General features: G+C 39.4%; 2 protein-coding genes across 3 annotated transcripts in view; one reads left to right on the top strand and one right to left on the bottom strand.

Moving 5' to 3' along the window:
* LOC149552313 (Lycopene beta/epsilon cyclase protein) overlaps window positions 1-22,822 on the bottom strand; it is a 406,544-nt gene that overhangs the window by 325,397 nt on the left and 58,325 nt on the right. For both annotated transcript variants that reach the window (XM_089787837.1, XM_089787838.1), the window contains one exon: window positions 7,810-7,915. In XM_089787837.1, coding sequence (XP_089643963.1) covers window positions 7,810-7,915 — 106 coding nt within the window. The remainder of the gene's footprint in view (window positions 1-7,809; window positions 7,916-22,822) is intronic.
* On the top strand, window positions 18,176-22,654 carry LOC149552314 (uncharacterized). Its single transcript, XM_089789776.1, has 2 exons — window positions 18,176-19,652; window positions 21,464-22,654. The coding sequence occupies exon 1, from the start codon at window positions 18,998-19,000 to the stop codon at window positions 19,322-19,324; it is 327 nt and encodes a 108-aa protein (XP_089645902.1). The 5' UTR covers window positions 18,176-18,997; the 3' UTR covers window positions 19,325-19,652; window positions 21,464-22,654.

The following is a 22,822-nucleotide window of genomic DNA, read 5'->3' as shown; positions in this document are numbered from 1 at the left end:
TGAACATTAGACTTTGAATCATGTTTCAACTCTTAAACTTTCATGAACTGTATTTTAATTCAGTAATTCAATGTGATGGAGCTCTAATTTTTAGCATCCATTTGTGTAATAACGTTGGAGATTTATGATGAAAATCTGAAAGATACAAAGCAAAGAAGAAATTGCAATTAAGGAATCAAATTTCTATGATGCTGAAAAGGGAAAGAATCTTCTTGTTAAAAAGGCCCGAATGGTTCAATATGGTAGAGCAAGATATCATCAATTAAGCTATTGTTTCACATGTTGAAAATATTGCACAAAGCAGATATTGGATATGGGAAGATACAAAAGTTTGACACAGATAACATATAGCATATATCCTAAACTTAAAAAGTGTTGTAAAGAAAGTCAACCATGCACAAGAAATGCCTAATAGGTTTATATTGCTCCCAAGTGTGACACAATGACTCTAAAATAGAGATTAATAATGAAAAAGCCATCCCAGATTAGTGCTATAAATTGTCATGAACATTTCAATATGAAAAGAATGATATATGTAGTTTGAGGATTTTGAAAAAGTTCCTGATAAGGTGAAGACAAGGATGTCATCAAGAATGAGTTATTATCTAAACAGAACCTCTCACTCTTTGTGCAAGTGTTTGAATCAAGAAGAAATACTCAATGGCATATATGGATAAAGTATATCACTCTCTTGGCCCGTGCATTCAGAGATTCACGAAATCTGTCTCTTATAAACTATGAGAAACTCAGAAACCAATTCCTAATGTCGTTGAAATGCACTCACAGCATGAAAGTCTTCACCAGATGTCTTCATTACTAATAAATGTGTAGAGACGGCATGCTGGAAAGCACTAGAACAAGCACACAAATTGCTTCAGGAGATGGACGGTGAAATCCGAGACAAGAGCCGAGACAAGCCACAAAGTCAACAACAACTGAGATGCACAATGGCAATGACGGCAGGAAGCAAGATCCAACGTCTTGATCGAAGATCATCCTTTCATTCACGGCAACATTTTTCATACGCAATGAAGACTAAGGAGTCGTCACAGGTTATTAATATGAACAATATCGAAGGCAAAAGATTAATCTGAGGCCCAAAACAGCTTCAGCGGAACCAAATTGAGATATTGTGAATTGGCAAATAAGTTTAACGTTGAAAATATTGAAATAATTAAGCTCCTTATTCCATCGATTAAAGCCTTTTGAAGTTTAAGGTTGATTATATTAAAAGAAAATAATTAATGTAATTATATTTGAAAGGGGTGTTATTTAGATATGACTCTCCACTTTGAAAAGTCATGCCACAAATAAAGATATAAATAAGGTTAGAAACTAAACCAAGAGACACATTAGATATCTGAACATTCATACACTCTAAAGGAGTATTTTATATTTATTTATTGTATGGAGGAATAAGGGGCTCATTATGACTTTGTAATATAAATTCTATTATTTTATTTTAATAATAAAATAAAATATTCTTTGTTTATTTTTAAATGGCATGGAGATTTAAACTACAGGCGAATCGTCCTTTGTAATTATTTTTTGGAAATTTTGTATACAATTTAAATATCGGATAATTGGACAAGATCATTTAGCATTTAAATTCGATCATCATAGATAATGTGAAATATTTAATTGTTTTTGTATCTGTGTCCAGTTTGTCTCCTAAAGGAGTTAAAATTCAATCTGGACTAATTTAAGATTGTGTAACAATTGATCTGTCGCATCTTGATTATTTAGTTGTTGGCAATAAAGTGTGTAAAACATTATGAAGTTGTATGTGAAAATTCACTAAAGTTGACTCTATTGCCCGGATGAGCAGAGGCACTGGTCTTTTTATTATTGAAGTCAGAAAATCTATATCTTCCTGCCTACAAGCATCAAATTTATTATTATTCAATTATACAAAACATTCAACAATCATCCAGCATCCAGTTTCAGTTTCATCGAGTTCAAGGACCTTGCCAGCCGAAGAACTCCAGAAGTTTAAATTCGCTATAGAAAGCCTTGAACCAGACAGTTAGCATTTGATGTGAAGGTTTACCCGCCTGGGTGTAGTGGAGCCTAAAGTGCAGGGGATTCGAAAAGTATTCCCATTTGTTGGACAAAACTGATTGAGAAGTCCTATCGAAGAAGTGGCAGACTCTTGGATTTCCAATGTGTGGTTTTGGGAACCAATAGATTGGCGACTCAACTGGGAAGAGTTGCTCGCAATACATATTGTGAAGCTACCCAGAATTTCTAAGTTCGTAGATCAGTATCAAAAAGAAGTTGTATCAGTTTGTTTGAAAGTGTACTCTGCTGGAAGTGAGAACCCAGAAGATCAATACATCCCTCAAAAGAGGTGGTGACTCTAGTCAATAAAGTTTCAGTTGGTAACTCTGCTGAGGGAGAGGACTTAGAAGGAGATGATTTGATTACCTAGCATGGAGAAAGTATACTATGATCAGGAGGCGGATCTATGTTACACCATGGAGGAAGAATACATACACCCTTTAGATGAATTTTTCAATGTGGAAAGATATGAAGGTGAGACATCGGCACATTTATTTATAAGGATGTTGAATATTTTTCAGGAAGTACCTTCAAACATTATGCCTCCACATAGAGAATTGATAAGAAAATTTTGTCAGTTGGGAATCTCACCAGATGACTTGGATTTGAAGCTTCTCTTTCAAATAATGGATGAAAGTTCAAGTTATATATCTCCTTTGGATGCATATTTTAATTTAGAAAAGCAAGAAGATGAATCCACAACAAAATTCTTCATAAGAATGTTTATTGCCTATCAAGAAATACCTTCAGAATACAGATCTCCATCATCTGATCTTCTCTACAGGATGCAGGAATTAGGCCTCTTATATGATCATCAGTTTCTTAATGTTCTCAAACTTATGGATAATGAACTGGTTGCAAAGGAAAATGAATGTAGGACTGAAATAACATGAGTCAAATGAAGTTTCAGATTCAAATGGAGATGAAAATTTTGAACATTCTAATACTTATATGCCTACAGATGATAGTGAATGTGAAAATGAGGAAGAGGATTTTCTAAGTGTGGAGGAAATTTCAGCCTTGTTAGATCTGAAATATCAGAAACATATTGAAAGAAATGGTCCAAATTTTTTCTCAAATCACCATAGTGAGCAAGGTGATGGATCAGTGCATTCTCAAGAGGTATTGGATGAAAAAGATGATCATTCCGAGGAATCAGATAGTGAAGATGAAATAGGATTGCATTCAATGTATGAACATGAGGAAGTTCAAGGAGATAATGAGGATAATAGTCTTCTAGATGAAACATCTCATGATCCGGATAAAGGCTCTAATGACAGTATGCCTGAATTCTCCATGTACCTAAACCCATTGTTTGAAAAAGAAGTGATAGAAGACAGATCTGAATTCACTATATTCTCAAATCCATTGTTTGAGAAGGATTTTCTTTGGAATCAAGTCCATCAGCATCATGATGAAGATAGCAGGTCTGATTTTGAAGTTGATGAAACTCATGATATGCATATAGAAGATGAGATACCTTCCAGCTCATCCCATCAGCAGGAAGTACATCAAACATGTGAAGGTGAGATAAAATCAGACTTACACAAAGAAAAGAATGTGTTGAAGAAAAATGCTGAAAGTTTTCCAACTGTACTGTTGAAGAACAATGCTGAAAGTTTTCCAAATGTACTATCTGATCAGATGCTTGATGAAAGTGAAGTAGCATTTCATAAAGTTAAGCCTTTTTGTGAAAAGACACAATTTATTGAGCATGGTGATAGGGCAGATAGTGTGGAGAAGGATGTCCAAGAAGATGCTTGTACAACTGCTCAAAGGTGTCACTCAAAGGAGCTTCTATTCAGCAAAGATCACGTTGATGAAACAAAGCCAGCATGTATTGTCTATAAAGATGAATAACCTAATGCAGATTTGAAAGATGAATACCAAACCAAGGAAATCAAAGAAAGGCATATGTCACACAATGATTGTTTTCTAACATTTGCTAATGGATCAGATTTTACTAAGGAACAGTATAACATCATGATCAGCAGGTTCAAAGTGTTACACAAACAGAATTGAGTGTTTGCTAGAGGGAAGAACCTATGTACATTTTTGGGGGGCCTGGGGCCACCCAATTTTATCTTGTATCACGTGAAGCATGGATATGCTTGGCCTGCTCCTCGAGAGATAAGTGGAATCTCACTATGCCCACAAAGAGCATATGTCCCTAGAAAGAGCCACTGATGGAGCTCTAATTTTTAGCCTCCATTTGTGTAATAACGTTGGAGATTTATGATGAAATTTTGAAAGATACAAAGCAAAGAAGAAAGTGCAATCAAGGAATCAAACTTCTATGATGCTGAAAAGGGAAAGAATCTTCTTGTTAAAAAAGGCCTGAATGATTCAATATGGCAGAGCAAGATATCATCAATTAAGCTATTGTTTCACATGTTGAAAATATTGCACAAAGCAGATATTGGATATGGGAAGATACAAAAGTTTGACGCAGATAACATATAGCATATATCCTGAACTTAAAAGTGTTGTAAAGAAAGTCAACCATGCACAAGAAATGCCTAACAGGTTTATATTGCTCCCAAGTGTGACACAATGACTCTGAAATAGAGATTAATAATGAAAAAGCCATCCCAGATCAGTGCTATACATTGTCATGAACATTTGAATATGAAAAGAATGATATATGCAGTTTGAGATTTTTAAAAAGGTTCCCAATAAGGTGAAAACAAGGATGTCATCAAGAATGAGTTATTACTTAAACAAAACCTGTCACTCTGTGCTAGTGTTTGAATCAAGAGGAAATACTCAATGGCATATATGGATAAAGTATATCACTCTTCTGGCCTGTGCATTTAGAGATTCACGAAATCTGTCTCTTATAAACTACGAGAAACTGAGAAACCAATTCCTAATGTCGTTGAAATGCACTCAAAGGAGGAAAGTCTTCACCAGATGTCTTCATTGCTAATAAATGTGCAGAGACAACATGCTGGAAAGCACTAGAACAAGCACACAAATTGCTTCAAGAGATGGACAGTGAAATCTGAGACAAGAGCCGAGACAAGCCACAAAGTCAACGACGACTGAGATGCACAATGGCAATAACAGCAAGAAGGAAGATCCAGCATCTTGATCGAAGGTATCCTTTCATTCACGGCAACATTTTTCATACACAATGAAGACTAAGGAACTGTCGCAGGTTATTAATATGAACAATATCAAAGGTAAAAGATTAATCTGAGGTCCAAAACAGCTTCAGCAGAACCAAAAATGAGATATTGCGAATTGGCAAATAAATTGAAAGTTGAAAATATTGAAATAATTAAGCTCCTTATTCCATCGATTAAAGCCTTTTTAAGTTTAAGGTTGATTATATTAAAAGTAAATAATTAATGTAATTATATTTGAAAGGGTGTTATTTAGATATGACTCTTGACTTTGAAAAGCCATACCCCAAATATAGATATAAATAAGGTTAGAAACCAAACCAAGGAGAGACATGAGATATCCGAACATTCATACACTCTGAAGGAGTATTTTATATTTATTTATTGTATGGAGGAATAAGGGGCTCATTATGACTTTGTAATATAAATTCTATTATTTTATTTTAAGAATAAAATAAAATGTTCTTTGCTTATTTTTAAATGGCATGGAGATTTAAACTACAGGGGAATCGTCCTTTGTAATTATTTTTTGGAAATTCTGTATACAATTTAAATATCGGATAACTGGATAAGGTCATTTAGCATTTAAATTCGATCATCACAGATAGTGTGAAATATTTAATTGTTTCTGTATCTGTGTCCAATTTGTCTCCCACAGGAGTTAAAATTCAATCTGGACTAATTTAAGATTGCGTAACAATTGATCTATCGCATCTTGATTATTTAATTATTGGCAATAAAGTGTGTAAAACGTTATGAAGTTGTATGTGAAAATTCACTAAAGTTGACTCTATTGCCCGGATGAGCAGAGGCACTGGTCTTTTTATTATTGAAGTCAGAAAATCTATATCTTCCTGCCTACAAGCATCAAATTTTTTATTATTCAATTATACAAAACATTCAACTATCATCCAGCATCCAGTTTTAGGTTCATCGAGTTCAAGGACTTTGCCAGCCAAAGAACTCCAAAAGTTTAAATTCGCTATAGAAAAGCCTTGAACCAGATAGTTAGCGTTTGAGGTGAAGGTTTACCCGCCTGGGTGTAGCGGAGTCTGAAGTGCAGGGGAATCGAAAAGTATTCCTGTTCGTTGGCCAGAACTGATTGAGAAGTCTTATCGGAGAAGTGGCAAACTCTTGGATTTCCAATATGCGGTTTTGGGAACCAAAACAATGCAATGATTTTTATTAGAAAGATAGAATCGTGTTTTGATGTTTATCTTTGGCATTTGGCGTTGCTCAATGATCAAGCATCATACTACAAAATGATTTAGTTATTCTATGAAATGATTTAGTTTTACATTTTTGTATATTTTCTTGTTTGTTGTATATATAATGCATATATATACATAGTTATATTTATATATATACATGAACCATAACAAAAGAAAAAAATCTCAAACCCACGAACCAAGTGCTCGTACCCGAACCTATTCCTAAACTTGAACTGATAATATAGCATAATAGTCATCAAGAGAGACTCAAATATACCAATGTCGTGAAATCTCCGAAAACGAGCCATCCTCAAACCATAAATAAAGGCTTTGCGGAAGTCCACAAAGCAATAGTATAATTTCGAAGAGCAATATTGAGTCTTGCCAATAATGGTCCAATGGGTCAAAACATGGTCTGTACTCCGCTAATCTACCCTGAAATTGGCTTGTCCTCTAGCACAAATATAATGTTGATCGAACTTTGTGGATAGAATGTTATGCAAAACTATAGCATAGGGTTTAGAGAATATACAACCAACCATAACAGTCTTGTGATTGTTGGGATCAGACACTGACCCCAATTGAATCGCATGAATAATGTGGTAGGACCAAGAAGAGGGAAACCTTATATGAACCACGTGGTTGAATAAGTCAGATAAGTAGGAACCCAGGATATTGAAGACATGCTTGAAGAAATGAACCTGAAACCCCTAATTAATTGCCCTACTGCTATTGAGATTTCTAACTGCTTATATGACTGATTGTGAGGGTGAAAAGGTGGCAATGAGGGGGGAGTTGGCATGGATGAAAGTTGGCATCAATGAAAACTTTCTTCAATCAGATTACATGTGCGAAATGTAGATATTGTAGAAAGGAAGACAACCCATAAGTTCAGATTAGCAATATTAAATTATTATCTGCATGTTGAACAACAGAGCACCACCATCTAGTAGAGAAAAGAAGAAAACTAATATAAAGATGAACATTCCGGTACTTCCCATCACTCTCAAAAAGAAACCTGCTTATCTGACTCTAAATGAACTTGCATAAGGATTTCTTTCAAACCTCCTGATTTATTGTGGTATTGACTGTTGGCTGTATTTTCAACATATTCTCAAAAGTTAATGGCTAGAGGCTTCTCTAATGAAATCTTTCAGCTTGTATATTTATAAAGGTCCATAAAAAAGAAAAATTAGTTTCACAACACTCTTACAAATCATTGTGCATGCATCATATCACATTGTTAAAACTTTATGATATACTTCAATAAAACATCGATCCACTCTTCTGTATCCAAAATCTATATGTGGCTCAGTTTTTGATGCTACATATAATCTATTGCAAGAAACATTAGCTTTCCTTCACTAGAAATTAATGTATGTTCCAAGAACAGAAGTATTTTTACTCACCACAGCATCTTGATAAGTCAGGATACTTGAAACAGAATGGCCCTCAAAAATCATTCCTCCTAGACTTAGAAAACGTTGTTTTACAGTATCAATGAGCTTTAATGGACTGCAAAAATCCCATCATAATTATCAGTTCTCCACTGGTCAAGGATAACTGAAAATTTATCTAAAGGTATTGAAGAACAATATGATAACCCAATAGTTGTCAATGACATATGATGTACAAGATTCATAATGCTAAACGTCAAATAAACCACAAACCTTGACACAGTGGGGATTCATAAAAGCCAATGATACATAAAAGGAAGAAAAAACACCAAAAGCATGCTGTTGAAGATAAAGCAAAGATCAATGAAAAAATACAACACCAAAGATATGCATTCCTCTTTCAATACTAAAATATATTTAAGGAATTTGGACAAGATTTTTACAAGTAAAAGAACAAGAATGGGACATTAGATTTTACAACACATTTTCTAGCTAAATTCCAAGCAGTAAAAAGAATGTTCATGTACAAGACCTGTATCAAAGATTTTGATTACACACAAGATTATAAGAATCAAACACTCAAATGTTGTATATAAAGCTACAAACAACTATTTTAACAACTACCACAACAAAAATTCTGGAATTTATGGATAACTATATTCAAACTGAAATCCTTCACAAAATGATATATTGTCAATATCACAAAATTGCATATAGCATAACAATCTCATCACACGTGCAAAGATAGCTTGAACAATTGATTTTTGCACAAATCCTAGCAAATTTCTTATTAGTTTGTCAAATATATAATACCTATATCTTTAGGGTTTGAAACCTCACTTCTGTAATGTCCCCTTTTCTGGGACATTAATGAATTAATGTCAACCCAAATATATATTCATTTTGACTTATGGAGGATTTAATGTAGAATTATCAAGGTCAATTTAATATTATAAAGAGGGTTAGTAAGAGACAAATTGGTAAGAAGAGGAGACACGGAAGGCAAGCTTAAGAGACACTATTTTGGCATTAAAAGATGATTTGGCATTGCAACTCAAATCCCAAAGCGTTCATGGGTCCAATCCCATCAGATGATGTATTCACCCTTTGGAATTTCCATGTTACAGCTCAAGATATGTCCACACCTCCAAAAGCCAAAGGAAAAATAAAGTATCAGTATGATAAGGAGCTAGCTCACACAACTCCATCACAAGTTCCATCTACTTTAGATGAGATCTTAAACACAGAGATTGGTCATGTTGACATGGTTGATTTCTTACAAAGGGTTGAAACATCTTCAAGTCTGTGCAACGGATCAAAGGACATCACATCCATTTCGTATCCACCTTTCCTATGGCAGCCCTTGGAGCCGAATTCGTGTGAGAATGCGCAAATCACTTTGACGTCAAGTCAAAAACAATTAAAGATGCAGACGGGAAGGTAGTTTTTAGCTTACATCCAGATGTGATTGAGAAAATCTTCAAGGTCCCTAAAACACCCGAATCCGTGGATCTAACCGAAGAAAGATCCTTGCAGCTATGAAATCAAAACAAAACAGATTATCAGAGGCATGTTAACGACAAGTGGTCAATTAATAAAAGACCAAATTTCTCTAGATGGCCAAGGAAAATACACATCTAACTTTTCCCAAGAAGTCAACTGTCGTCGGTAGAAATTGTGTATCAGCTGACGGGTCCCTTCAGGAAGGAAATTGTGTATCAGCCGACAGGTCCCTTCGGAAAGGAAATTGTGTATCAGCCGACGGGTCCCTTCGGAAAGGTTCTTGTTATGTAGCCGACGGGTCCCTTCGGAAAGGTTTTTGTTATGTAGCGACATGTATGTGGCCGACGGACTCCTTCGGAAAAGTTCTTTGCAAAGTATTTATAACCCCTTCAGGAAGCATTGTAATCATCAAATATCATTCAAGCATAATGTAATGTTCTGGCATATGTGAATAATAATAAGAAGAGTTTTGTTGTTCGTGTTCGTGTTCACTATCTGTGTGCAATTCTTAATTAACTTATGTCGTAAACATTTGGCGTCGTTGCCCGATGGACCTGGTACTCAGGCAGGCGGATATGAATTAAATGCCGAATCAATTGAACAAGAATAAGAATAAGTTGAAGGAAAAAGATGACATACACATTGTGCAAGAAGATTTAATTTTGGCTTAGCAAACAGAGTGTCGAAGGAGATTTCAGAAGATTGCCGATGGAAACAAGAGCCCGAAAGGATTGTTGAAGGAGACTCGATAGCGGCTCATTTTGGTGGAAGAAGCGAGGGAGGAGTTTCTGAACCTGCATACGCCACGGGAAGAGAATCCTAATGGAAGGAGATCGACTCCCATGGCTAGAAGTGCCGAAGGAGCACGAGCGTGGAGTGACCTCTTGGTCCGAGATATACTTCCGAAACGAACAGCTTCGGTTGACGAACCCTTTTCTTCACCAAACAGCACGGAAGCAGAGAACAACGCGGGTGTTGGAAATAGCGCGGGTGTGCAGAACAGTTCGGGTGTTCAAAACAGCGTGGGAGCTCAGAACAACGTGGGTGCTCAAAACAGTGCGGGAGTGCAAAACAACATAGGTACACAACAAAACCCTCAACATATAGTGATAATGGCAGGTCCGAAGGAAAAGTTGCCAAAATTTGATGGTGATGAAGCAGCTGATCCCATTCGACATTGTAAAACATGTGAAACAATCTGGAGGGCAAATGTCATAACAGATACAAATGAATGGATCCGACAATTTTCCGCTACCCTACGGGGTGTTACGATTGATTGGTTTACTGATACTGATCCACAAAAGTTAAACACTTGGGATAACATTAAGGAGTTCATCGTAGAATTTCAACTTCTACGTGACGATAAAGAAATTGTAGTGGAGATATTCAATACCAAACAAAAGAAGAATGAAACAGTACGGGTCTTCGCCAGGAGGTTGAAGGACTTAATCAATAAAATGGAGAATAAGTCGGCAGATGGGCTCTAGAAAAGATGGTTCATTGAAGGCCTTCACCCGAAGCTGCGGAAAAAAATGAAGATCGTGCCACCATTGACATATACTGAAGCGTACAATCGGGCAATGAACCTCGAAAGTGACTAGAAGACAAAAAAGAAGAAGAAGACTAGCTCCTCCGATTCAGATGCCGACGAGCCTTCAGGAGAAGATAGCAACGACGATGAAGGCAACAGCAAGAAAGTTCATGCTCTTCAGAAGGACATGCTTCGGATGATGAGGGAGTTCAAAAACATGAACAAGGAGACTAAGGGCAATGACCTATGGTGTACGGAGTGCAAGAAAGAAGGCCATACGAAGGGATCCTACCCGAAAGACCAATTTTGTGAGATTTGCCAGATTATGGGACACTCAGTAAAGGAATGCCCTTTCAATTTGAAAATAAGAACACAGCAGCAAGTGTTCCTGACACAGGAGGCATTCCCGTCAAGAGGGAACGGGAATACCAGTATAGAAGGTGCCACATCGGGTGGATATAGAAACAACCGACACAGTCAAAACAACAACAATAGCAGCAACAACAATAATGGCGGAAGGAGTCGAATTCAGTATGATGCGAATGGCCGGCCGATAGTCCAATGTCGCCCATGCAATCTATGGGGTCACTTTGCCCGAGAGTGCACAACGGTGAACACACCGAAGTTGCTATGCCGATGGTGTGGACCCGGCGATCATGACGATGCGAAGTGCCCAATGTTCGGAGTAAACTTGATTACTGTCGGAACGGACGAGGAAGAAGTTCTGGCAATCACTCGGAAGCAGGCAAGACTATACCCCGATCCGACAGAGGAAAAGAAGCGACTGGAGGAAGCACGGGTAGAAATCCAAAAAGTAACACAAATAGAAACAACACACCTGAAGGACACGGCAAGTACCTCTGTACAGAACTGTGCAGAACAGAACATTGTACGGCAAATATTGCAAGCCGAGATACCCGTCAGGATAAGTGATCTATTGCTCACTATGCCTTAGCTCTGATCGGCACTCACAAACATCGTTCTCGCTGCTCAACTACCAGGAGAACATGGAAGGAAGCAGGAAAGTGGAGCAAGTACAGTGGACAAAAAGGAGAAGGAAAGTGGTGCAAGTGCAGAAGATCCGATGTTGTTAGCCCTCTCATCTGGACGCCATCTGGCAGTCGTCGAAATGGGAATTCTTGGGACTATATTGACGGAAACAATTGTGGACAAAGGGTCCGATGTCAATGTGTTGCCTGAAGACAACTGAAAAAAGTTGGGACAGCCGACATTATGGCCGCCTACATTCCAGCTGCTAACGGCCGATCAACATGGAATCAAGCCATTGGGAATACTCATAGCACAACCAATGACAATTGGAACACAACCGTTCCTGTTGGAATTTGTCGTGATCCCACTGAAGCGGAGAGGATATGATGTCATTCTGGGCCGGGGGTGGCTGATACAAGCCAAGGCGAAGCACGATTGGAAGAAAAATACTTTATCACTTGAAAGCAAAGGCCGGAAGTATGTCATCGATCTACACACTCAGATGGTTGGAGAAGAAGCTCTATTGTCGAATTCTGAAGAAGATGATGAGAGGAGGCAGAGTATGGAACCCGATCAGGAGGGAGTCCTACGATTGGAAGGAGATGACGATCTAGATTCAGTAAATGGTCTTTACCATTGGCAGATGGAGGATTACGAGCTCTTTCCAAGTTGTAATATGCTAAGGATCGACAAAGGTAAGAAAGAAGAAGGAAATGAATGTCTGAAAGAACACAGAGAAGCCGAAGGAGGAAATGAATGTCCGAAGGAACATAGAGAAGCCGAAGGAGGAAATGAATGTCCGAGGGAACACAGAGAAGCCGATGAAGGAAATGAATGTCTGAAGGAACATAGACAAGCCGAAGGAAGAAATGAATGTTCGAAGCAACACAGAGAAGCCGAAGAAGGAAACGCGAGTATGACTGAAGCTGAAGGACAGAACATACAGTACGAGCCCAAAAGAAGGAAAGGTTCTACTGTACGACTGCGCAGGAAGAAAGTATTACGTCGAACCACAAATATAGCAGAAAGGTACCGGCAGCAAGGAAGACACACGATATGGTCTACACAGGCAACAAAGAGGAAGGGTTCAATAAAAGTTGTAGCAGTACAGACTCCAGAGTGAATGTGTTATTGACGGACATAAGGGGCAGCTGACGGAGTCCATGGTAGCAAACTTCGGGAACAAACTAGGCAATATGGAGATGACACAGAACAGGCATAGCAGGTTTCAACTCGGACAGTGGGTGTTGAAGTACGACGACCAGAATGAGATCAAACCAAACAAGTTCAAAGTTAAGTGGGTCAGGCCGTATCAGATCCGGGAAGTAGGGGACAATGGAGCAATAAAATTATGGACTTTGGATGGACAAGAAGTGCTTTAGGCGGTGAATGGCTCAAAGCTGAAGGTATACCACGGCCGGAAGACTTCTACATCAAAGAATGGCCTTCGGGCAACCCCTTCGTTGTTGTAGACCGACGATGCCGACGGTCGAAGGGAAAACTGACTTTGCTATTGAAAAAACAAATGGAAAAAATAAATAAACTTTTTTTTTTTTTTTTTTTTTAAAGTGATGAAAAAGCTATTGTACGGATTTTTGGAAACAAAGCACCGTACGGATTCTTAAATGTTCACCGTGCGGTTTTGAAGGAAGTGTACGGATTTTCCAGTCCAGTGTACAGATTTTTGTGCCGTACGGATTTCGCCAGGTTTTGCATCTTGTTACGAATTTTTTGAAGGTTTTGAGCAGTGTACGAAAAAGCATCAAGTCTGATATGTACCATACGGATTTTAAAATGATGATGCAGTGTACTGTTTTTAAGTAAAGGTTGCCGTACGGATTTTTTCAGATTGGCAAGAGTGTACGGATTGGCATAACATGAATGTACGGTTTTTAAGCTATTTTAACCATGCATCGTACGGACTTTATTGAAATCATCGTACAGTATCCAGAACGGATTTTCAACAAAAGTTATGGTACGAATTTCTAGTATAGTGACCGTACAGATTTTTTTTGGGGGGAGGGTTTTGATCAATACGGATTTCTACATGTGCTGTATGGATTTTTGAGAAAAGCCATTGACACTGCGAATTTTGGCCCTACGGCGTACGGAATTTGGAAGTAAAGACAGCGTACGGAAATTATAATTTGGAATGCAGGGTAATTGTACGGATTTTTCAAGCATATCATGTGTACGGATTTGGATTGCAAGATTACAAATTCTAAAGAGTGGGGTTTTGGCGTACGGCTTCTACTTGCTATTTGGTAGCACAGAAGGGTGACAAGAGGTTTTCTATAAAAAAAAAAGTCGACAAATCAAGAATGCTCAGAATGAGTATCAAATGATGCCACAGGGTAGAGGAAGAACCAACGATTGCCAGAAAGAGTGTAGAATCGGCAGAAAATGACAAAAATGGTGTGTTCCGTGCAGTTTTGTGTGGGTTTCAGAGTGCTAATTTGGTCTTGGCGGCTGGGGCGCTGCCCCAGGACCCCGCGGGGGCGCTACCCCTTGACCCCACCGGGGGCATTGCCCCCTGGATCCCCAGTCGTTGCGGATATCAGTCGTGGGAGTCTGACCGGTTGAGAAGACTTGGAGCTACTGCAAGCATGGAATGTCTGTGTACCAGAGGCACTGAGAGTAGATGTTGGCCGTGAGGCTGTCTTGGTGGATGCGTAGAGAGCTCGGGAGGAGCTGATCATCCAGTTGGAGGCAATGCAGCGACACTTGGTTCAGTGTACTCGGAATTGGAATGCAAAAAGCGGCACAGGTGGCTATCATGGTCAGATGTCAGATTGGCTAAGGTGACAGTGTTGAAGACCAGTTAGTCAGTCAATGTATTTTGGTTGTTGATTTGTCTCAGAGATTTTGTAATAGTCGTCAGGAGACGACTTTTCTTTTTGGGGGGGATGATGTCGTCGGTAGAAATTGTGTATCAGCGGACGGGTCCCTTCGGGAAGGAAATTGTGTATCAGCCGACGAGTCCCTTCAGAAAGGTTCTTGTTATGTAGCCGACAGGTTGCTTCGGAAAGGTTTTCGTTATGTAGCGACATGTTGTATGTGGCCGACGGACTCCTTCGGGAAAGTTCTTCGGAAAGTATTTATAACCCCTTCGGGAAGCATTGTAATCATCAGATATCATTCAAGCATAATGTAATGTTCTGGCATATGCGAATAATAATAAGAAGAGTTCTGCTGTTCGTGTTCGTGTTCACTATCTGTGTGCAATTCTTAATTAACCTATGCCGTAAACATCAACAATTTGATCACTTTGTGGTCTCAGAATCTAATCATTTTGAGATATGGATGTAAAAATTCATCGATCAAATTCTCGAACATAGAGAACCCATTTTCTGGGGTGAAATCATAAGTACAGCATTATGTGAGCAGTTGGTTCATGTGAAAATATCATTCTCATATCACATGAATTGATACTTAGTCTACATCGCTACAACTATAAGGATGTTCTCGGGACTTTACCAAGGGATACCAGACCCCAGTCCCCATCTGGAACTACTATGATCAGCTCAGTCTCACGCAAAGAAAACACCACTATGGGAAGTTGCAGGATGCATTCTACAGGCATTTCAAGTGCCTTTTCAACAAGGAGTTGTCAACAAAAAAGAGTATCAGAGGAGGAATGGGGATTAGTAAATCAATACGAATGCATATTCTTGCAATTTCCAACTCTCACTTACATAAAAGTTAGTTACTTCGAAGGAGAACCATACACTTTTCCAAGATATCCTAGTGATAGGATAATCCTCAGGGATGAAGCAAGGTGGCTCATGATAGTGCAGACATGTTAGCTCAGTCAACACAGACCTGGATTTGGGATATCCTCCACAAATCCTTTGCAGATCGGTAAGTATGCATTAACCACTATGGACAAAGCCAAAGCCATGGAGTCCAAACTTCAACTCATCACGTTGAAGAAGTTCACATCAAGATCCGACTTCGATTTCAGAGGTACGCATTCCAGGATGAAGAGGGCATTCACCCATGTTCATCACATGGAGGATGTATGGATTGATCTACGTAGTGAAGTAGACATTATCAAAATGGACTATTGTCGACTTACTTTGTGGCAAACCATCGATCTCGACTTTGTCCCTATTCTAGAAGGGGTCGAGGACTATGAAATGATTCTTGACAAAGAATTCCACCAAACTCAACTAGGGAGGCTTCTTTTTAATCCTATCCAATGGCAGCAAAAAGAAGCAATTTTTATCTTCGATAGAATTCAATCTATATTGTTGAATACTAATTCATGGATGAAAATCAAGAATCTAAAGAGAGTCAAACTAAGAGCTAGGATAGATTGTAGCCAATTTGGACCGATTGGAAGGAAATCTCAAGTTGAGGTGAAGAAGAAAGATGAATCATCCACCTCAGAGCCAACAAAGAGTTTCAAATTGTAGCTCAAAGGAGGAAAGGTTGTCATTCCACCTTCACATTCTTCTCCGGCACCTTTCCAAGTACAAGAACCAGATGAAGAGGAAGAGGATGGAGAAGCAACAATTCTTTTTCCTCCACAACAACCAAGCAGTCAAGAGTCATCTATCCAAGAGGAACCATTCTTGGTTGTCATACACAATGATGTGGATTCCTTTTTCACAATATTCACACCTTCCATTTCTATTTCAGATGTGAATACATCATCATTGCCCATCTCTTCTATAGCTCCTGATCTCACCTCAAAAAAATGTGAAATCTTGGATAATGTCTTTGAAGCTCTCTTCCTTTCTAGCCTTACTAGAAGGACAAGTTTCCCAACTTGATACCTCAACTGCAAGGTTTGAGATGTTCATGACAGAGTCATCCCAAGGAACACTCATGGTTCCAGTTGTGCAAACAGAGGCGTGCACTATGACGACAAAGATACAATTAGGATCAACGTCTGTCATAGCCACCATACAAATTCCAGCAGATGAAAGTTTCAGCCTATCACATGGTTGGGAAACATTACCATGAAAAGGAGAAAGATTGGGATACCACCAGACAATCTTCCTTCAAAGAATAACAAGTCTAAGCTTCCCATGCAAAGGGAAAAGTTGTCTCAAGCGTCGTAGGTAAATTTTGTGTAGCCGACAAGATGTATGTCATCGGTAGATACTGTGTAGCCGATTATATGATTCAATCATGGTGCGCAAAACTGATTCAAACAATCGGATGGAAAAAACTGGAAGCTGGATGGCCCAATGCACCTGTGCTCGTATCAAAATCTGCTTAATTAGGTCTGCGCCCGAAGTTTCCTACCACCATTTCTGGCACTCGCTGTCATTGAGTCCCTCAAACTGAACAGTAAGATGTGTGAGTTCGGCCCTTACTTTTTGTTTCTTACTGCTGGAAGTGGATGGCCCTGCAACTCGGATTCCAGAAGCTAAAACGTTGGCATTCTTCTCCATACTTGCCTTTAGCTAGTTCTTCCACTGCTTCCGCTTCCCCACTGATTCCATATTATAACTATTTCTTTCCTACCTTTATAATGTAGGATTCCTCCGTCCATTGCTTTTTCTTTTCTTTTTCTCCCACGGCCGAAAGTCCTCACGATACCTACAACTGCGGATATGTAAAGTAGCTCCCACTTAATTTGAAATGCTATCCGCGAAAAGTTAGAATGAAAGCCAATCCCACAAACCGCAGAAGGGAAATTAGAAGATCTCGCACACCAGAAAATGCCCACGGAAGCTAGAGCTAGGCCATGGAAAAACAAGGGCAACCCGGCAACACAATTCTCTGTGGCAACCCCTTATGACCTCATTCTCTCGATAACAACCAATTTGATTGTTAGGGACCAACAGAAGTGTAGTCACCTATTTACTCTTCCCATTATCATCCTCGTCCTCTGATTCTCCTCCCTCGTCATCAACAATTCTCTCATGCAACCACCTTATGACCTCCTCGTGGCACCCAACATAAATCTCTATGGCAACCATATAAAGTATGACTATCCACAGAAGAGGCAAGTAATGACACCGGGAAGAGGAAATAAGAGAGCCACAGAGGCAAGGAAGAGAAGTTACGAGCACAGAAGATGGAGTGACGGCTCAACAAGACGAACAAGTCATAAACAACCCATGGGAGCCTATCATAATCCACATAATGGAGTGTTTATACACGGAAAAAAAAACGAGTTTGGTGGAAAAAAGCTATACCCGCGGAAGACACCCCGTGGGGGAATAAGGGAAATCCGTAGGCTTAGTGTTTTCCGTAGGAGACTGCCCCGGACCCACCTGCAAGACATTGTCCACGGACAGGTGTCCGCGGGTTCTCTCCCGCTCGTACTTTTTCAATTTTTTTAAACTTTTTTTTTTCTCTTTCTTTCTTTCTTTCTTTCTTTCTTTTTTTTTTATTACAAAAATACAACATACCTAGTTATCTCCCACGTCTATTATTTCTATACCCTCCGGATGTGGCACCCTCCGTACTTGTGTTTCCGCTCCCTTCGAACGCGAAATCCTCCTGTGTCAAGAACACTTGTTGAGGTCCTCTAGTTTTCATGTTGAAGGGGCATTCTTTTGTGGAATGTCTCATGATCTGCAGATGTCGTAGAACTAGTTCTTTAAACATGACCCTTTGGTGTAACCCTCTATCTTACAGTCTGTGCACCATAGTTCACTTCCCTTCGTTTCTTTCTGCATGTTCTTAAATTCCTTCATCATGCGAATCATGTCCTTCTGGAGAGCTCGGACTTTTTTGCTGCTATTTTCCTCATCGCTACTCTCTTCTTTCGAAGACGCATCGTCATCTAACTCGGAGGAGCTACTCTTCTTCTTCTTTTTCATCTTCTGCTCACTTTCCAAGTTCATTGCTCGATTGTATGCTTCAGTGTATGACGATGGCGGCACAGTCTTCATCTTCTTCCGCAGCTTCAGGTGCAGGCCTTCGATGAACCATCTTTTCTGCAGCCCATCAGCTGGCTTATTCTCCATTTTATTTATCAAGTCTTTTAATTTCCTAGCATAGACTCGAACTGTTTCATTTTTTCCTTGTTTTGTGTTGTATATCTCGGCTACGATCTCATTGTCGTCGCGAAGCAGTTGAAATTCTGTGGTGAACTCCTTTTTAAGGTTGTCCCAAGTGGTTAATTTCTGGGGATCTGCATCGGCTAACCAATCAATTGCGACACCTCGTAGGATTGCCGAAAATTGCCGAACCCATTCGTTTGTATCGGTTATGCCATTTGCCCTCCAGATCGTTTCGCATGTTTTACAGTGTCAAATCGGATCGGCCGTACCATCGACATCAAATTTTGGTAGCTTTTCCTTTAGTCTCGCCATTACTACTGGATTTCGTGCACAGGCGTTGTTCGGTCCTGCAACACTGGCGCAGTTCACTCCCACACCGGCAGTCTGCACTCCCACATCAGCGGTCTACTCTCCCACATCGACGGTCTCAATAACTGCAAACCTTGGTGAAGAAGGATCTTCTGAAGTTGTCCCTTCCGAAAGTGTATCTCGGACGAAGAGTTCATTTCACGCTCGTGCTCCCTTGGCACTCTGAGTTGTGCAAGCAGATTCCCTTCCGTCTAGATTCTCTTCCCTCGGCGAATACAAGTTCAAAAATTCCTCTCTTGCTTCCTCCACCAATTCCACCTGCTAGCGAGTCTCCTCCAACAATTCTTCAACGCTTCGATGTTTGTCGGCAATCTTCTGAAACCTCTTTCTGCATTCTGCTTGTTGTGCCAAAATTAAATTTTCTTGCACAGTACGTATTCCATCTTTTCCCTTTATCTTATTTTGATCCTTGTTAAGCTGATTTGGCATTAAGCTTCATTCCTCCCTCCTTCCAAGTTCATAGGGCAACGGTGCCAAATTTTTACCGTACTGGAGTAAATGAATGAATCAATGCATACAGACAATGAACAAGAACAGCAGAACTCCTTTTATTACTCGCATATGCCAAAGATATTACATTATGCTTCTAATGATAAGATGATTTACAATGATCCGAAGGGTGAATATATACTTTCCGAAGAACCTTCCCGAAGGGGTCTGTCGGTTACATGACAATTACCGAAGGGCCCGTCGGCTACATAAAAAGAACCTTCCCGAAGGGACCCATCGGCTACACAATATCTACCGACAACATACATCCTATCGGCTACACAATATTTACCTACGACATCAATTTGGTGTACAGATTTCAAGAGTAAAGTTTGGCGTATGGATTTGAAGAGTAAATTGATTGTATGCTACCGTACGGGTTTGGAGGTTAAGTGCTATCGTACGGATTTGGATTAATGGTCATACGATCTTTATATAACACTCATACCCGTACGAAGAGGCACTTCTAATTTCTTTCTTCCCTGCACCATACAGATTTTGAGATTAACCTTGCAGTTGTCACCGTACGGATTTCACAGTTTGGCGCACGGATTTCCTCCTCAGATTGGCGTACAACTTGTGAAGTTTTAATTATATTGCCACTGTGGAGAGCTTTCAGAAGGGTTTAAAATATATACCAGTAGTATGGCAATTGCAATTTTTTGGGCACAATATGTTCGAAGTAGTCAGAAGAGAAGGGTAGAAGGAAGCAATCAGAAGAGGAGCAAAAAGAAAAAAAAAATGACAAATTGAAACAGTTTGGAATGAGTAATGCATGATACCAAAGGGAAGGGTAGACATAAGCAGTTGCCAAAACGAGTGTGGAATCGGAAGAAAATGATAAACAAAGTGTGTTCCATGCAGTCTTGTGTGGGTTTTCAAGTGTTAATTTGGTCTTGGCGGCGAGGGGTGCTGCCCCTCGACCCCGCCCTATATCACAACAGGGAGCGCACCCGGGGTGCTGCCCCTCAACCCCACTAACCCCTAGTCGTTGCAATTATCAATCGTGGGAAGTGTGACTAGTTGATGAGACCTGGAGTTGCTACAGGCATGGAGTGTCTGTGTACCAGAGGCACTTGGAGTAGGTGTTGGACGTGAGGCTGTCTTGGTGGATGCACAAAGAGCTCGGGAGGAGCTGATCATCCAGTTGGAGGTAGTACAGTGACACTTGGCTCAGGGTACCTAGGAGTTGGAAACAGAGAAAGTGGCACGGATGGCTATCAAGGTTAGCTAAGAAGACAATATTGTGTTAGCAGAGGCTGCAGATGCAACGTGGTTTGGAGACCAGTTTGGTGCAAGCACGAGACAAATGTGAAAGTGATGTGGCAAAAGCAGATTTATCTTGTTGTAGTTAGTCAGTTAATATATTTTGTTTGTTAATTGTCTCAGATATTTTGTAATTGTCGTTCAAAGGCGACTTTTTCTTTTAGGGGGGATGATGTCGTAGGTAAATATTGTGTAGCCGACAAGATGTATGTCGTCGGTAGATATTGTGTACGCAATGAGTCCCTTCGGGAAGGTTCTTGTTATGTAGCCGACAAATCCCTTCGGGAAGGTTCTTGTTATGTAGCCGATGGGTCCCTTCGGGAAGGTTCTTTTTATGTAGCTGACGGGCCCTTTGGTAATTGTCATGTAACCGACAGACCACTTTGGGAAGGTTCTTCGAAAAGTATATATTCACCCTTCGAATCATTGTAAATCATCTTATCATCAGAAGCATAATGTAATATCTTTGGCATATGCAAGTAATAAAAGGAGTTTTGTTGTTCTTGTTCATTGTCTATATGCATTGATCCATTCATTTACCCCAGTACAGTAAACATCAAGAATCCTTGTTGATTTTGAGAAAACTAAATATGCTGAGACTACAAAACCTCTAGTGAATAAGTCAGCCAAAGAGCTTAGTCGCTCTAATTACAAGTTCACCACAATTGAACTTGTGAAACAATCACTGTTTGGGTGTCAACAAAACGCCCAAGATGCAATCTCTAACTTGTCAAAAAGGAATTACAAACTCTAGGAGAAAAAGACTCAGCTAAGGTTGGAGAATGCTTGCCTTCACGAGATCATTCACCAACAATCTTAGCAACTCGTATTCACCACATCAATTTCTGTTCAGGTGAATCAGAGGGCTGAAGTGGCAAAGGCCTGGTTCGAGGAAATCATCACAAAGGGAGTTCAGTCAATAAAAGATGTGCTCCAAGTACTTGAACATATCAAAGGTATTGAAGAAAGGCTTCATGATATGCTTACCTCCCTCAATCAAGATCAAAGTAACAAGAATCGGAATCAAATCGAAATCGGCAAGGCCAAATCAAATCGTGAATCGGCCATGAATCGGAATCGAATCGGCCATGAATCGGAAAATTTAAAAAACCCTTGAAATTTAGTAACTTATTTCATAAACCCTTTATCGCTGATTCAATTCACCGATTCACAAAAAATTGTTTGGCTTGAATCAAATCGCCGAATCGCGTGAATCGCATGAATCGCCGTGATTCTTGGAACTATGATCAAGATAAAAACAGCATAAAAGAATATCTAAGCACATGAGACCAAATGTTAGAAGCTGATTTGGATGTTTAAATCATAAATAACATCATTCCATCTATGGTCATGTTCTATGAATATCAGGGGCCTGTGGGTCACAAAGCGCGGGTAATGGAAAAGTTGATGAAGACACAAGAAACCCTCAAAAATTGCCAAGCAGAGGAAATTGAGGTCATGGGAAACTAAAGCTGATGGTATGAAAGGTGCTCACTGAAGATGACAATTTGTTCATGGAAAATGACATTACTTCAGAATTTACTGGCAAGGTCAATGCTGAATTCGAATTAGAGGATTTTGGAGCACATAAAATGAACAAGTTCGCAACATACAATTTTGTAGCAAAAAACCTGGGGGATTCCATTGCAAAGAGCTACTGGATTGTAAAACATATCATGCCAATGCAGTCAAGGTTGATTCCATTTCACAAAAGATGAAAACTTCATATCTTTCAATGCTCCATGATTGTATCGCCAAATATAAGGCTTTTGTTGACAATCTTTGAGATTGATTCAACTTTCTCCAACATTTTCTTTAAGTTTTTAGCATTTTCAACTTTGTATTGCAAAAGATAGATTATGTGTAATCCAATTACACAAACCTTCAATCGTGTAATCCAATAAATCTT

This window comes from Cupressus sempervirens, chromosome 6 (assembly GCF_028749045.1).
Source record: "Cupressus sempervirens isolate cs-2001-9-10 chromosome 6, ASM2874904v1, whole genome shotgun sequence".
NCBI classification, from domain to species: domain Eukaryota; kingdom Viridiplantae; phylum Streptophyta; class Pinopsida; order Cupressales; family Cupressaceae; genus Cupressus; species Cupressus sempervirens.
The sequence above is the reverse complement of the archived record's forward strand: the minus strand, read 5'-3'. Positions and strand labels throughout refer to the sequence as shown.